This window comes from Metopolophium dirhodum, chromosome 1 (assembly GCF_019925205.1).
Source record: "Metopolophium dirhodum isolate CAU chromosome 1, ASM1992520v1, whole genome shotgun sequence".
Taxonomy (NCBI): domain Eukaryota; kingdom Metazoa; phylum Arthropoda; class Insecta; order Hemiptera; family Aphididae; genus Metopolophium; species Metopolophium dirhodum.
In genome coordinates, this window is record NC_083560.1 from 37205788 (window position 1) to 37220106 (window position 14319).

Consider the following 14319-nt stretch of genomic DNA (forward strand, 5'->3'; position numbering starts at 1 on the left):
TCAAATGTTACGTCATAATGTTATAATCTATAAAACTTAATTTTGCCATAATTGCTCAAATTTATAGACCATATTCTGCATTGAATATTTGTATTAAAGCACTAGACACAGAGCCGTGCCGTTACGATTTGGCGCCCGGGGCAAAATTAAAAATATTCGCCCCCTATTTTATTTATCATTAATCATAATGCGATTCATTCCTATTTAATTTAATTTAATTTTTTTTTTACAACGTATTTTGAACATTAATTTGACAAAAAACTAAAGTTAATTGTAATAGTAATAATTAAACAAAATAGTTAGGTATAATTTATTAATTTATACCGTATTAAATAATTAAAAATGATAAAAATCACAAATTATATTATATATACATGTTATATTTACAAACGTATCATAAGAGCGTATCATATATAAGTATCATATAGTTAAAACTTAATTTTTCTGGACTTTATTGAAGCAAAATCTTCAATGACGTCTTCAAAATCAATGCATTTTTTTATTTCATGCTCAATTGATAATATTGCAGAATTGGTTAATCTGTTTTGCGACATGGTTGACCGTAAATACGTCTTAGTTAGTTTCAATTTACCAAAAGAGCGTTCCCCGGAAGCGACGGTAACAGGCATGGTAAGAAACAATCTATATGCAGTCATTAAGTTTGGACAAGTTGAATCAAGTTCATATTTTTTAATTGCGCTTAAAATATTTGAAGCAGTTGCGTTTAAGTCTGGTAAAATTGCTTTTACTTGATATTTAAAAAATTCGATTTCGTTATTTATTTCCTGGTCAATATCTTCGTTGTATTTGATAGCTAAATCAGCTGCATATTTTTTCAATTTTTCAACTCGTGTAACAGATAGTGAATGAGCAGAAAGGAATTGAAAATCATCAGCAATATTTGATAATTGTTCAAACCTCCATTTCATTTGAGCCATCATATTATCAAGAACTTTGTAGTATTCCAATGTTAAAAATTGATCTGCAGAAATATCTTCACCCGATGAATTTTCTCCACTCATAACTTTCCTTTTTATTGTCCTTTTGATTTTTAATTCAGATTTTATTCCAACTTTATCACAAATACTAATAGCTTCAGTTTTAATTTGTTCATTTCCACTATCACGCATTACTTGGAAGAAACATTTAAACAATTTATCCTTTTTGAAGCCTGATCTATTGGAATATTTGAGCTTTGTAATAATTTATTTACACGATATATTTGATTCAATATTTTATCCCACATGACAAAAAATAATGACCTAAAACAATAATCTTTCTCATATATTTTATTTATGTAAAGTTTAAAATATTATAAAAATGTTTGGCGCCCCTTTAAACCATGCGCCCGGGGCATGTGCCCCCTAGGCCCCCCCACGGCACGGCTCTGACTAGACATTAAACAGAAGAACGCATAATTTATACACTTTACAGTAGTTACAAAAAATCTATGCATGTGATTTAATTTTCAATTTGTTAAATTATATTATTAATTTAATTTGATTGCTTATACTATTATAATAATATATAGGTAGTAGGTACCAATTGGTTAGTTAATGTACATTAATGTACCATACGATAATAATATTATTATTGTTAAAGAGTTTTGCGCATTACCTATATATTGTTGTCCATAATCATGGATATTAATATTGTCATTTTATGAATGTTTTTATTTATAATGTTTAAAAACATAACAAACAAAGTACTATATTATGACGTCATTATACTGTGTTACGCAGAAATAAGACGACTTGCGTTTTTTTACTTTTATCGATCCGCATTACGAATCTATATATTTCGGAACAGATTTAATATGTAACTCGACGGTTGACGGTGGCGATCACATACCTGATAATTGATGGTAATATGATTACATATAATATATCTATTATCAGGTCTATGGCGGCGATGCATCTGTGCCATCGGGATGGATAGGGACATATCCCAGAGACCGCAGAACGGCCAGTAACTGATGTTGTATCGAGCTGTAACTACAGTTGCGAAATTCGTTTGACGACGCGATGACCCTCCCCAGGAGATCGGCTAACTTTACGGCGTCAGATTTCCCTTCCGGTGTCAGGACTCAGGAACGAGTGGTTCCTCGGCCTGGTTGAGATGGGCTCAGTAGTACTTACCTGATGTTGACGTACATTACATAATAATAACCTATATCATTAAACAAAACAAAACGCATAAACTCATTGCTTCAATATACAGAGTTATTTCAAATTGCCTATATTGTCATCAAACAAAATAAAATGGCAGCGTAAGGGTACATTCCATATAGTTATTACTTATAAGTATAGGTCGTCCCCTTTCGCTGTCATTTAAATTTCTCAACGTCGAGGTATTCAACATTTTTCATACTGCGGCTCCTTTATGTGTTCACAATATTTTCACGGCTCACGAATTATCATGAAAAATTTGAAACAATACGGATAAAATATTGCCAATATCGGTGGTGATAACAGTGATTTTTGTACTAGAAATAAAACTTTTAATAGTCGCGTAATGTATTTCACTCCTTCCCCCCGCTGAAATTGATTTTCTTTAGATTTAACGTTAAAAGTTGTTTGAGCACATATTACTATTGTAAATAACTACAGTTGAATCTGAATTAAAAAATTTTAATATATCAGTTTCCTTTAAAATATGTTTATATTGAATAATTGTTAAGACTGCGTAAATTTAAGTATCATTCCTTCAAAGTTCAAAAACGATTAAGACACTTAAAATTTCAACTTAATATAGCAAATACTAAAAAAAAATTATTAAAATAAAATAATATGTCATTATTTCATGTAGAATAATATAATAGCTAAATAAAAAAAAATTATATATTTTATCGTTTTAATAGAGAAAACTAAATAATGTAAAAATGTATATAAGTTTGAAAATATCAATCAAATAATATATATTTTTTATACAAACGGCTCTATAAGTCGGTCGTATGTTAATACATTTTTTTGAAATTCTATTTTTAGTGTCGGAATATTGTAAAGATAAATTACCTACTGATAAAAAAAACGATAATTTTTTTTGTTTTAAAATAGTACGTTTCGCCGGCTAAAATTACCATTCATCCCACACGACTGGTCTCGATTAAACAGTTGTAATAACTTAGTAATTTTTATTATTATTTTCCAAAATGATCGAATATAAATAAAATTATTATTATTGTGTGTGTCAATATTCGCATCGTAACGAGGCGTTTTATCAGGATGACAAGTGCGTATGGTCGGCTACGCTTGTCCCAGCTATAATATTTATTATGATCATTACATTGACCGTCGCAAAGAGGAGTATTAATCATCGGAACGACAAGAGCGTATAGTCGGCTACGTGTTTCAGTTATAAAATCATAAATATTTTGAAGCTAGACATGGGATATTCACCCGTAAATTAAAAAAAATCTCATGCAATAATTTTCTTATTTGGTCGTTATTCACAAGCTATAATAACCATGAGCTAAATTTTCGTCAAATGTTTATTTTATCATTTTCTATACACGATATAATTTTAAAAATATTCTCATTTGTTTTAAGTTATTTATACATAGACAATATCAATTTTCAATTTTTATAGTTTTCTATTCTATTAATGTTAATACAATTTCGTTCCGTCTGAACCTTTTGTTTGTTTAAATTTATATATTCTTTTTTTTATGATTTCTTTTTAGAACGTCCTGGGTTTTGAATTTATCGTTTGGTTTACAATAATTGTAGGTGGGACTGAAAAATGACAACTCGTTTGCGTACAGCTATTAAATTAGATTTAAACGATAATGTGATTTTAGATAAATGTGTGCGTTATTGACGACCGCTGGATGTTACTATATGCTTATTATTTAGTCGAACGTGTGATGCTATCGAGATACGAGTCATTTTATTTCGTGTAGTACCATGGACATTCAAATGTTTTTGAAGCGCGCAGAGGAAAACGTTGTTTTAATATCAGAAAGATTATATCAAAAACCTATTTTGATGTACGATACAGTGCAATAAAGTACATTGATAAACAATTTTCAATTGAAACCATTAAATTAGTGATTGGAATTGATGGTTGCCTTTGATGAAAAGCTCAGAAAATGCATTTTGGCCAATATTAGTTTATACCAACTATGATGTTTTATATTATAAACATGCACCATGAGTAAAATACATAAACTAATGAAAAACAATGAATGTAAAAATGTACCATCATAATATTTCATTATATTCTTCTGTACAATGGAGGTGGTTATAATATTTTAGTAATTTTTTTCGTACAATAAGTCCCGAGTGGACGTAATATGCACTATGCTGGTAGAGACGAATCGGTTTATAATTATTGATGGTAAGAACATTATCTGTGTTTGTATGAGGATTTTTATGATAGTTTAATTTTTAACTGTGTTAGGTTAATTTAGGTTAATTGAATGAAAATGCATAACTTGCTAAACAATTGATCAATCATATAAAAATCAACATACAAACACGGATAATGTTATTAGTTCTTACCGTTAAGTTTCATAATAGTTCGGTGAATTTTAATTTTTAAACTAACTGTGCTAAACGTAATCTACTAAGAGTAAATTTGTTCTGTTACGTACTTGTAAGACAGAGACAACAAATGGCCGTGTTGTGTCGTGGTGTCCCTTAAGAAATACATGAATTTATTAAAACCAAAAGCAGTTAAATATTCATTATAAAAACGTTTAAACTATTTTGGTTTTAAAATGGTGAAAATTTTTTTAAAAAAGTGAGGAATATTTAGGTGCTGCTGACGCTGGACATAAATGAATCTATTAAAATTTACAATATAATTAATAATATTATTGTAATGTATATTTATTATTTAAAAATATTAAAATGTATGATAAAACAAAAAAAACAATTAATAAACAAAATATAGTATATTTGTTAAATATTTACAGTTTACAAATGGTTATATAACAGGTAAAACAATTTATTTTATTTAATAATAGTTTGTAAAAAAATCAGTTTTCTGAACACATACAATCATTTTTGTTATTTTTTCTGTAGAGACTTGAGTTGTTCGCACGTAACTGTCCGCCGGTCGTTGTGTTTGCGTGGCGTCCTTTTGCGAACTCCTGACGTGACGGAGTCTGAAGCCTCTGCGCTTTTTTACGTTCAGCCGTCGAAACCTCGTGGTCGAGCTGTTACGCATTCATACCTCGTCGTCTAGGTCGACAAGTGCGTTTACCTACCTTGTTGGGGGACATCGCGGTTGTCGCCGCCGATTATCGTGTGCGTGTCCGCGATCGCTGGCTAAAGTCCGATCGACCGTCATTGATTGCAAAAAAGGTCGACAAATGGGTAAACTTTGTATTTCATTTTTTTTGTACAATTTCGTACTGGCAAAATACAATAATGTACCCCCCCCCCCCCAAAAAAAAAAAAAAATAAAAATAATCTACTATAAAAATTCAGTGGGAAGGTGAATAATATATCCTATAGTATATTTTAAACAGATCGAGATTTATATGCTAGGATATTTTACCCCCTTAAAATTTTACCGGAGGTATAAATATCTTAGGTTTTTTTTCAGAGGGGGGGGGGGTAAATATCCGGGGGTAAAAATCGCATGTTACCCCGGGCTTAAGGATCAATAGAAAAAAAAAGTAATTTTTATTGCCTATGGATTTAATTATTGCATTGACAGACTGAAAAGAATATCTGAATATTGTAACGAACCAACTACTTCATAGGTTAGTCATCGACTAATTAATGGGTAAAAATTATTTAAATGATTGAATAATTTATTGTAAAATAAAACTATTATTTTATTTTATTTGAATTAACTTAAAGTACTGAACAATATCTAGCTTACTCTATTAAAACTGATTGAAACATAACATTCCTGAAAATAAAATTATTATTTTATTTTATTTAAAGGTTTGAATAACTTTTAATTTATTTAAAATAATTATTTACGTTATTTCAAAAAAAATTATTATTTTATTCAAAAGTAATTTTAATTTAATCTTCGAAAAACTATTGATTTATTTTATTTAAACAATTGTAAAATTTCACACAATTTGTTTTATTGAAACGAAAATTCAAATTCCTAAAATTTCCTATATAATATAACACGACTAATTTTTATTCACTTATTATTATATACTATGGTCAAGTACTATACCATAGGAGACGAACACCGATATTAATTATATTGCAGTATACTGCATACTCACAACAACGCAGCTGGTACAGCGGGTGCTTCCATTTGGTTACTGTTGATTGTAGTTGGCTATATTACGTAGTTGTACAGGATTCTTTCTCGGAGTTGCTGGAAGGTGATCAATTCTCCCAACGGTGATCCAGTGAAGAATTTTCCTCCTTGATTGAATTAAGAAGATTGGAAAAATTTTCAAAATTTTCGAAAAATTTCAAAAATGTTGTAATTGTTTTTCTTTTCTTCTTAGTATCTTTTGAGACACCCTGTCCACAGCTCCAATTTTGTAACGAACCAACTACTTCAGCTCAAATAATGGAAGTGTTTTGAAATTAATTAACAAGTTGACTGTATGAGTTATGTAGATTTATTTGTAATTTAACCGTAAATATTCTAAGTCCAAAATAATTAACTAATAACTTGGTAAACGAGATGTGACTTAATAATTGACTTGGTGGTTTCTATGCTGGTGCTCGTCTGATGGACACTTGTCCATCGACGTACCTCGTCGGTTATTCCTAATAGCTCCCTCCTATGGCATTTTTAGTATAAAAACGGTATATCTCTGTGTACTCCTGAGGTCACCTTTAGACGTCATTCGTATAATTATGTTATTTTAGGAGTATATATTTTGTACAAAGTCATGATCTTTTACGCTTATTATAATATTCGTTTTTCCTAGAATACGGATAATGCGTGCATATACTTATCACGTGTTGTGCGGTACCGTTGATGTTATTACTATTAGGCTTTCCGGGATTACTGATATTACTACTATTAGTTTTATCGATGTATGCCACCCGGGGTTACGTGCTCCCTGCAGCATTTATGTCTATTATTGAATATATCATTATTATTATTATACACGTAGTCACAGCTCGTTACAATATCAGTTTATATCATTTTTATCATGTTGTACAGTACAAGATGTAGTCATTTGTTATCGGGTATCGTTATTCGTCATTCATCAAATCATCGAATAAGAATGATCGTGATTTTATCGGACATCACGTACACTACATTACATACCTACCTAATATTCTTGTCTGTATTTTGTTTAGTTTAATTTTTTTAATTAGTATAATTAAAAAAATGGAGTTAATAACAAGCACGAGGGAAACAAATTGTTGTAGACAATGGCCACGATAGAACTTTGATATTATTTTGGCTTAATATATTCTTCTTCTCAGAATGTTAAACGGTGGCGATGTTCAAATAAACCAAAATATTTATTTGGGATGGAAAAATAAATATTAAACAATATGAATATATCTATAAAACAAATTAACTTTTTTCGTAATATTCAATTTTTATTTTATGGACTCATATAATCACAAACAATGTAAAACTTCTGTTAAAGCACACGTTGCAATGTTGCACTGTTGAAAAAAAGTATAATGACTAAAAATATTTATATTTATATATTCATGTGCATGAACATAGGTTGTATTGAATAATTAATTATTTTAGGGCAGAGGACTTGTAGCTCTAAAAAAGCACTAAATATGCAAGAATTTATGCACTCATGGAATATTTTTTTAGCAATTTCATTTAAAAATATTTATAAAATAAATAGCATTTAAAATAAGTAAAAACAATTACATAATTTAAATATATCTTATACCATTGCCAAATAAACAAAATGCATTTTTCTTAATTTTCTATTTTTTATTTATTTATTTATTTCTATTAATAAAATTAACTACAGGAAATTAATATTATTGGCTTATCAGCCATTGTAGATAATTTTAATGAGGTTTGTCGATAAGGGATTTATTGTTAGGAATAATGACTGTTATGGGAATTGTTGTAAAATAGTAAAAAAAAAAAAAGAATACAATTTGGTATAAAAGTGTACATAAAATATAACCTATAACAAAAAGGATTCAAAATATGCAAAATTAAATTTCAAAACTAGTTTTGCAAAAGCATGAAACGTATTTGTGTCATACTCTGCTATTATTGTGAATGTGAAAAATAAATATGCAAATACTACAAGTCCTCTGCCCCAATCATAATAGTTTATTGTATAATTAGTTGCCTATAGCAACTTTACAAATGTAAACTGAAGACAAATATAAATGTATAATTCTGTACTTGAACATAATACTATATAGTTAATGCTATTATTAATTTATTTATTAAGATAAACACCATATAAGCTCAAATACAGTGTTGAATATTGTAATGAATATTGAACGTGGTTGTATTGTGGTAATTTTATTCACGTTTATTCTCATTATAATACAAGAAATGAATGATATTGTTTTACAATATTTCTTTTAAAATAATGGTTTATACTCTAACGAGTGTACAATAAAAATAGTGTATATTGGGATCACATAAAAGGAGTGAGAATTTGTGAACTTTTAATTCACGGTTGTTTTTCCGAAGGATATACTGGCTGTATAGGCCTGGGTGTCAGCGTGTTCAATGAATGGCGGAACTGAATCGGAAGCGGACGGCGGAACACTTCATTGTCTTCCCGGTAGTTGGCTCTCAATAACAGTGAACTCTTTCGCAACGCACTATGTTAGTGGAGAAAATGAAATTTGCCGGGTCAGACTGTAGAGCATCCGTGTCATCCGGCTTGCTCAGTCTGGGGCGGAAAAGCTGTTGGTTGATTGGAGATTCATGTCCGTGTATAACGATAGTAAATATCGTCCGGTTCACCAGTCATCCGCCCTCAGAACAGCGGCTGGCGGCTTGTATTTATGTGGTTCGCAGCCGTTGGATCACGATTGAATTGATAGTTGTTTTTTCTTCGTGTTTGGTTTTCTAATTATTGATTTGAAATGTTTGATGATTGTAATCATAAAGTTTTAAGGGTGCTGAATCAGAATAAGTTAACTTCAAGGTTTTATTTCCACAAATTCGTTGAGAAAACTCAATTTCCCGACGGGTGGCGCACGGGTGCTATCTAGACTGCGTTCCGGCAGTCGAAAGTGGTCGGACGTTGACGGGTCTCTGACGCGTGAGCGCGCGGCGGCAGCGTGTTATTTTTTGACTGGTTGGTGCAATGCACTACGAGAGTGCGCCACATAAATGGGCACTCCGTTTTGTCTGGTTACAATATTATTTATATGTGGCGTAAATAAGTAAATTTATTATGACGTTACTGAAGTTAAAATTTAGATTTTTAATATGTATATGCTTATGAATACTAAAAAAAAAAATACCAAAATTACATTACATTTTTAAATAAAGAATAATTTGTTAACTGATGAAAACCGTGAATGTTTAATTTGTAATGGAAAAAGTCCAAAACAGACTATTTTCCCTGTAACTTCAAGAATCTTTCAAAGAGGTTAATTTGACCATACTTAATTCGGTGAGATTGATATGAAATGAAAGACATGTTCCGCAGTTTTATTGAGGTATGCGGAAAGGGATACGTTCTGAAAATAGAATAGAAGTTATTTAGTAATTAATTATTGTCATTGAAAGAAAGGGAATGCCGGCATTTTTCCTAGAAATACTTATATAAATGATTGAGATAATTTGTTAATTTTCGTGATTTTTCGGTATTTTGTCAAGATTTGAACTTTAAATGCTTATAAAAAGTTTTATTGACATTCATCGAAAAAAAAAGTAGGTAAGTGGATGTCACTCTGCAGAAAGTTACAAGTGGGTCACTGTCATGGATGGTGTTAAATTTGAATTCAATGGTAATATAATATCATTGTATAAGAAAAACGATTCTGAGCGAAAACGGTCAGTCAGCCTATGATATTACTAAGTATAATTGATAATATTATTGTGAATAAAGTAATTTATATATTATTATAACCTATTTACGTAGAACCTTGTTTTAAATTTTCAATTCTTAGCTATAAAAGTCTAAGCGTTTTTACTGTACTAAAAAGTAATGACAGACACAAAAATAAAAATAAAATACACATTGTAAAATCAATAAATTCATCGTTCCACTCAGGATCTAAAAAAAATATTTTCTTGTGGGTACCGCTCTGCTGTAATGGTGTGTGGGTCACTTATATGGATTATTTAATATACAATTAAATATTAGGAACAAAGTAAGTTGAATTAATTTTTGACAAAATGTTGGGTTTTTAAATATAAATTTGTATAAAAAATAAATAATAATTTTAGTAGGAACCTCGAGAGTTTCAAATACCAATAAAAAATATTATTCACTTACAACAAAATCGTTATTCTTCGTGTAAATGTGCAATTTCGTCTAAACTTAAAATACATAAAAAAATCCAGGAGTAAGTTATTTTAGATTTTTTTGTTACAGCTCGAATACCTAATGTAATGTACGCCTTGGCTGGTCATGATGGTGGTGATGTCGCCCCGGTCACGAGTTCACGACCGTGTGCACACTATCGCTACAGAGATGGCCCGTCACCGTCACTGCCACCGCAGCCGTCGTCGTGTTGGTGATGGTGCGTCGGACGCTCCGTCAACACTGAAATCGGCACGGCGGGGAACTTTCGCCCGCGCGCTCCGCCGCGGAGTGCGCTCCGCGCTCGGTAACCGACGACGCCGCCGCCGCCACCACCACCCCTCCGAACACCAACCACACTCACCGGCGGAGAACCCACCCGGATCGCGCGCGCTATACGGTCCCGCGGATTACCGCGCTCTTCCGCCGCCGCAATGGTCGGCCTGGACCGATCAATAATGTACGACGCGCGCGAATATCAGCCGCGCGCGAACAAATGACTGTGCGACGACTGCTGCAGCAATAAACAGGGACGACAATATATATATATATATATATTATATGACCGGGGCTCAGGAAGAGGAAGTAAATAATGTACCTATATATGTATTGTATAATAATTCGCGGTTACAACTGCGAGAATTAATTAATTTGCGGAGTTGCGGCGTAATACTTCTATATACTCCGCATGACGCGTAGACTTAAACTGCGGCACATCCGTAGTCAGACTTACTGTAGTGGTAGGCGAGGTAGATATACCTCATCCCATACCACCAATCATCATATGTATACCTATTGGTCAGTAAACTTTTAGCCGACACGTCCGTATATATTATTAAATAATATGTATAGTGTTTCCCCAAGACTAAAACCCGCACACTTTTTTAAGGTGGTTGTATCCAAAAAAAAAAATTGTATAGGTAGGTCTTTCCTTAAAAATGTATATACTTTTAAATGTAAAACCTAAGAATTCTATATTTTGTTCTTGCATCATACAATATCAATTTCATCTCATTTGCGTAAACGTATAAACATAAGTCAATTTTTCATTTTCAGTGGTATGAATGTGGGTAGGTATTTAAAGCAAATTTTAGGGCTTCTATCAAACCTTTTGGTAAATTTGGTAAAAGTTTTGACGTTCGGAATGCATCTGGTCTGTAGATTAAAAATAGTGTGCAGTATTTTTCCATATATTGGGCCGATAAAGAATGTGGTTTTATGCATCGATCTTTTTGGAATAGAAATGCGAAGTCTTTCCCCCTGAAAACGTCTCTGAGTAGAGTTAGTAGCAATTATACTAGTATTATATTCGATATAACAAAGCCGCTCCAAAAGTTAAAATCCTAGATCTCGAATTGCCCTCACTAGTATGTACAAATGTAAACATACCGGAAGCCGGAAAGTTAGGATGCGTTATTGCATTTATAATGAACAACTTTTTTCTTATAGGTTATTAATACTTAACTTTGTCGTCACATTTATTTGCTTGGTCAAATTCGAGTTATTATACGTCTACAGCATGCAGTGGCGTACACTGATATTTTTAATGAGAGGGGTTATATTACAAAATTATACATATCAACATATTTTTTTAATTTTAATAATTTGTATATTATACCTATAATACGTATGTACACCACTGCCTACATGAGTTATATGTATATACATAGTTGTAATAATGTAATAATATCAATAACATCACAAAGCACAACTAGTATTAACAAACAAAATCAAATCGTTCCACGCTATGTCACTCCGTTTGGCTATTAGATTATCTTTAGTTCTAAATCGGCGGGAATAGGTATATGAACGGAAACTCCATCGTGAGTGTATATTGTTTTGTGAATGATATGAATACACATTACACATTGACAATAAAATAATACACACGCGTCTAAGCAAATTACGACGTGTTTGATTTCCTTAATTTTTTTTATTTCAGTATAGGTAGAAACGACTAAATTATAGATTTATATGCCAATAATATAATATAAACCAACATTCGTGTAAACCCATACAAAAGATATGATTTGAACTGTGCAACAAACTGCGCCCTGTATAATATGTTAGAGACTATAGAGTTCACGGTGGCTACATAAAGATAACTACATACGTTAACATAACCGCAGCATTAATTTTAAATTATATAGTTGTAAATGAGTGAATAATGCATATTTATTACAAGTATATATGTATGAACTAGTAATAACTAATATATTCGTGTCTTTTTTGTTTCAACAGTCACTCTTCATCGCCGCACACATTTGAACAACCAAACGAATAGAATAGGTAAAACTAGGTTTTTATTGCATTGTAGATTTTCTGCAGTAGTTTGGTGATGAATGAATAATGATGATGATGATGATGATGATGATGATGATATTTCTTCTGATTGCAGTTTTTAAATACCTTCAGCCATTAACTGTAGGAAATACGGGGAATATGAAACTTTAAAATAATAGATACTGAATAAACCGTGAGATTTGCTGTAAAAGTGTAAACTGGTACAACAAGTAACTTATAAAAAAAGTTTAAAATTAAAACTTCTATTTGGGAAATAATATGAAATCTAAAATTAGAATGACGAATAAAATGTCAATCAATACCTATATAATATACAAATGACTGTGCGACGACTGCTACAGCAATAAACAGGGACGACAATATATATATATATATATATATATTATATGACCGGGGCTCAGGAAGAGGAAGTAAATAATGTACCTATATATGTATTGTATAATAATTCGCGGTTACAACTGCGAGAATTAATTGATTTGCGGAGTTGCGGCGTAATACTTCTATATACTCCGCATGACGCGTAGACTTAAACTGCGGCACTTCCGTAGTCGGACTTACTGTAGTGGTAGGCGAGGTAGATATACCTCATCCCATACCACCAATCATTATATGTATACCTATTGTGCGGTTAAATTACCTACATCCCAATTTTTGCCTGTCGGTAAAACGATTCTTTTTTATAATAATTAACCGTCAGTAAACTTTTTTTTTGCCGACACGTCCGTATATATTATTAAATAATATGTATAGTGTTTCCCCAAGACTAAAACCCGCACACTTTTTTAAGGTTGTTGTATCCAAAAAAAAAAATTGTATAGGTAGGTCTTTCCTTAAAAATGTATATACTTTTAAATGTAAAACCTAAGAATTCTATATTTTGTTCTTGCATCATACAATATCAATTTCATCTCATTTGCGTAAACGTATAAACATAAGTCAATTTTTCATTTTCAGTGGTATGAATGTGGGTAGGTATTTAAAGCAAATTTTAGGGCTTCTATCAAACCTTTTGGTAAATTTGGTAAAAGTTTTGACGTTCGGAATGCATCTGGTCTGTAGATTAAAAATAGTGTGCAGTATTTTTCCATATATTGGGCCGATAAAGAATGTGGTTTTATGCATCGATCTTTTTGGAATAGAAATGCGAAGTCTTTCCCCCTGAAAACGTCTCTGAGTAGAGTTAGTAACAATTATATTAGTATTATATTCGATATAACAAAGCCGCTCCAAAAGTTAAAATCCTAGATCTCGAATTGCCCTCACTAGTATGTACAAATGTAAACATACCGGAAGCCGGAAAGTTAGGATGCGTTATTGCATTTATAATGAACAACTTTTTTCTTATAGGTTATTGATACTTAACTTTGTCGTCACATTTATTTGCTTGGTCAAATTCGAGTTATTATACGTCTACAGCATGCAGTGGCGTACACTGATATTTTTAATGAGAGGGGTTATATTACAAAATTATACATATCAACATATTTTTTTAATTTTAATAATTTGTATATTATACCTATAATACGTATGTACACCACTGCCTACATGAGTTATATGTATATACATAGTTGTAATAATGTAATAATATCAATAACATCACAAAGCACAACTAGTATTAACAAACAAAATCAAATCGTTCCACGCTATGT

At 31.3% G+C, this 14319-nt stretch overlaps 1 protein-coding gene across 1 annotated transcript; it reads right to left on the reverse strand.

Moving 5' to 3' along the window:
• Window positions 1-428: 428 nt before the first annotated feature.
• Window positions 429-1130, reverse strand: LOC132937668 (uncharacterized). Its single transcript, XM_061004397.1, has one exon. It carries the CDS (start codon window positions 1128-1130, stop codon window positions 429-431), a length of 702 nt encoding a protein of 233 aa, XP_060860380.1.
• Between the last annotated feature and the right edge of the window lie 13189 nt (window positions 1131-14319).

Bases quoted from the DNA above. Each gene is read 5' to 3' on its own strand.
- LOC132937668 (XM_061004397.1), bottom strand. From the start codon at position 1,130: ATGCGTGATAGTGGAAATGAACAAATTAAAACTGAAGCTATTAGTATT.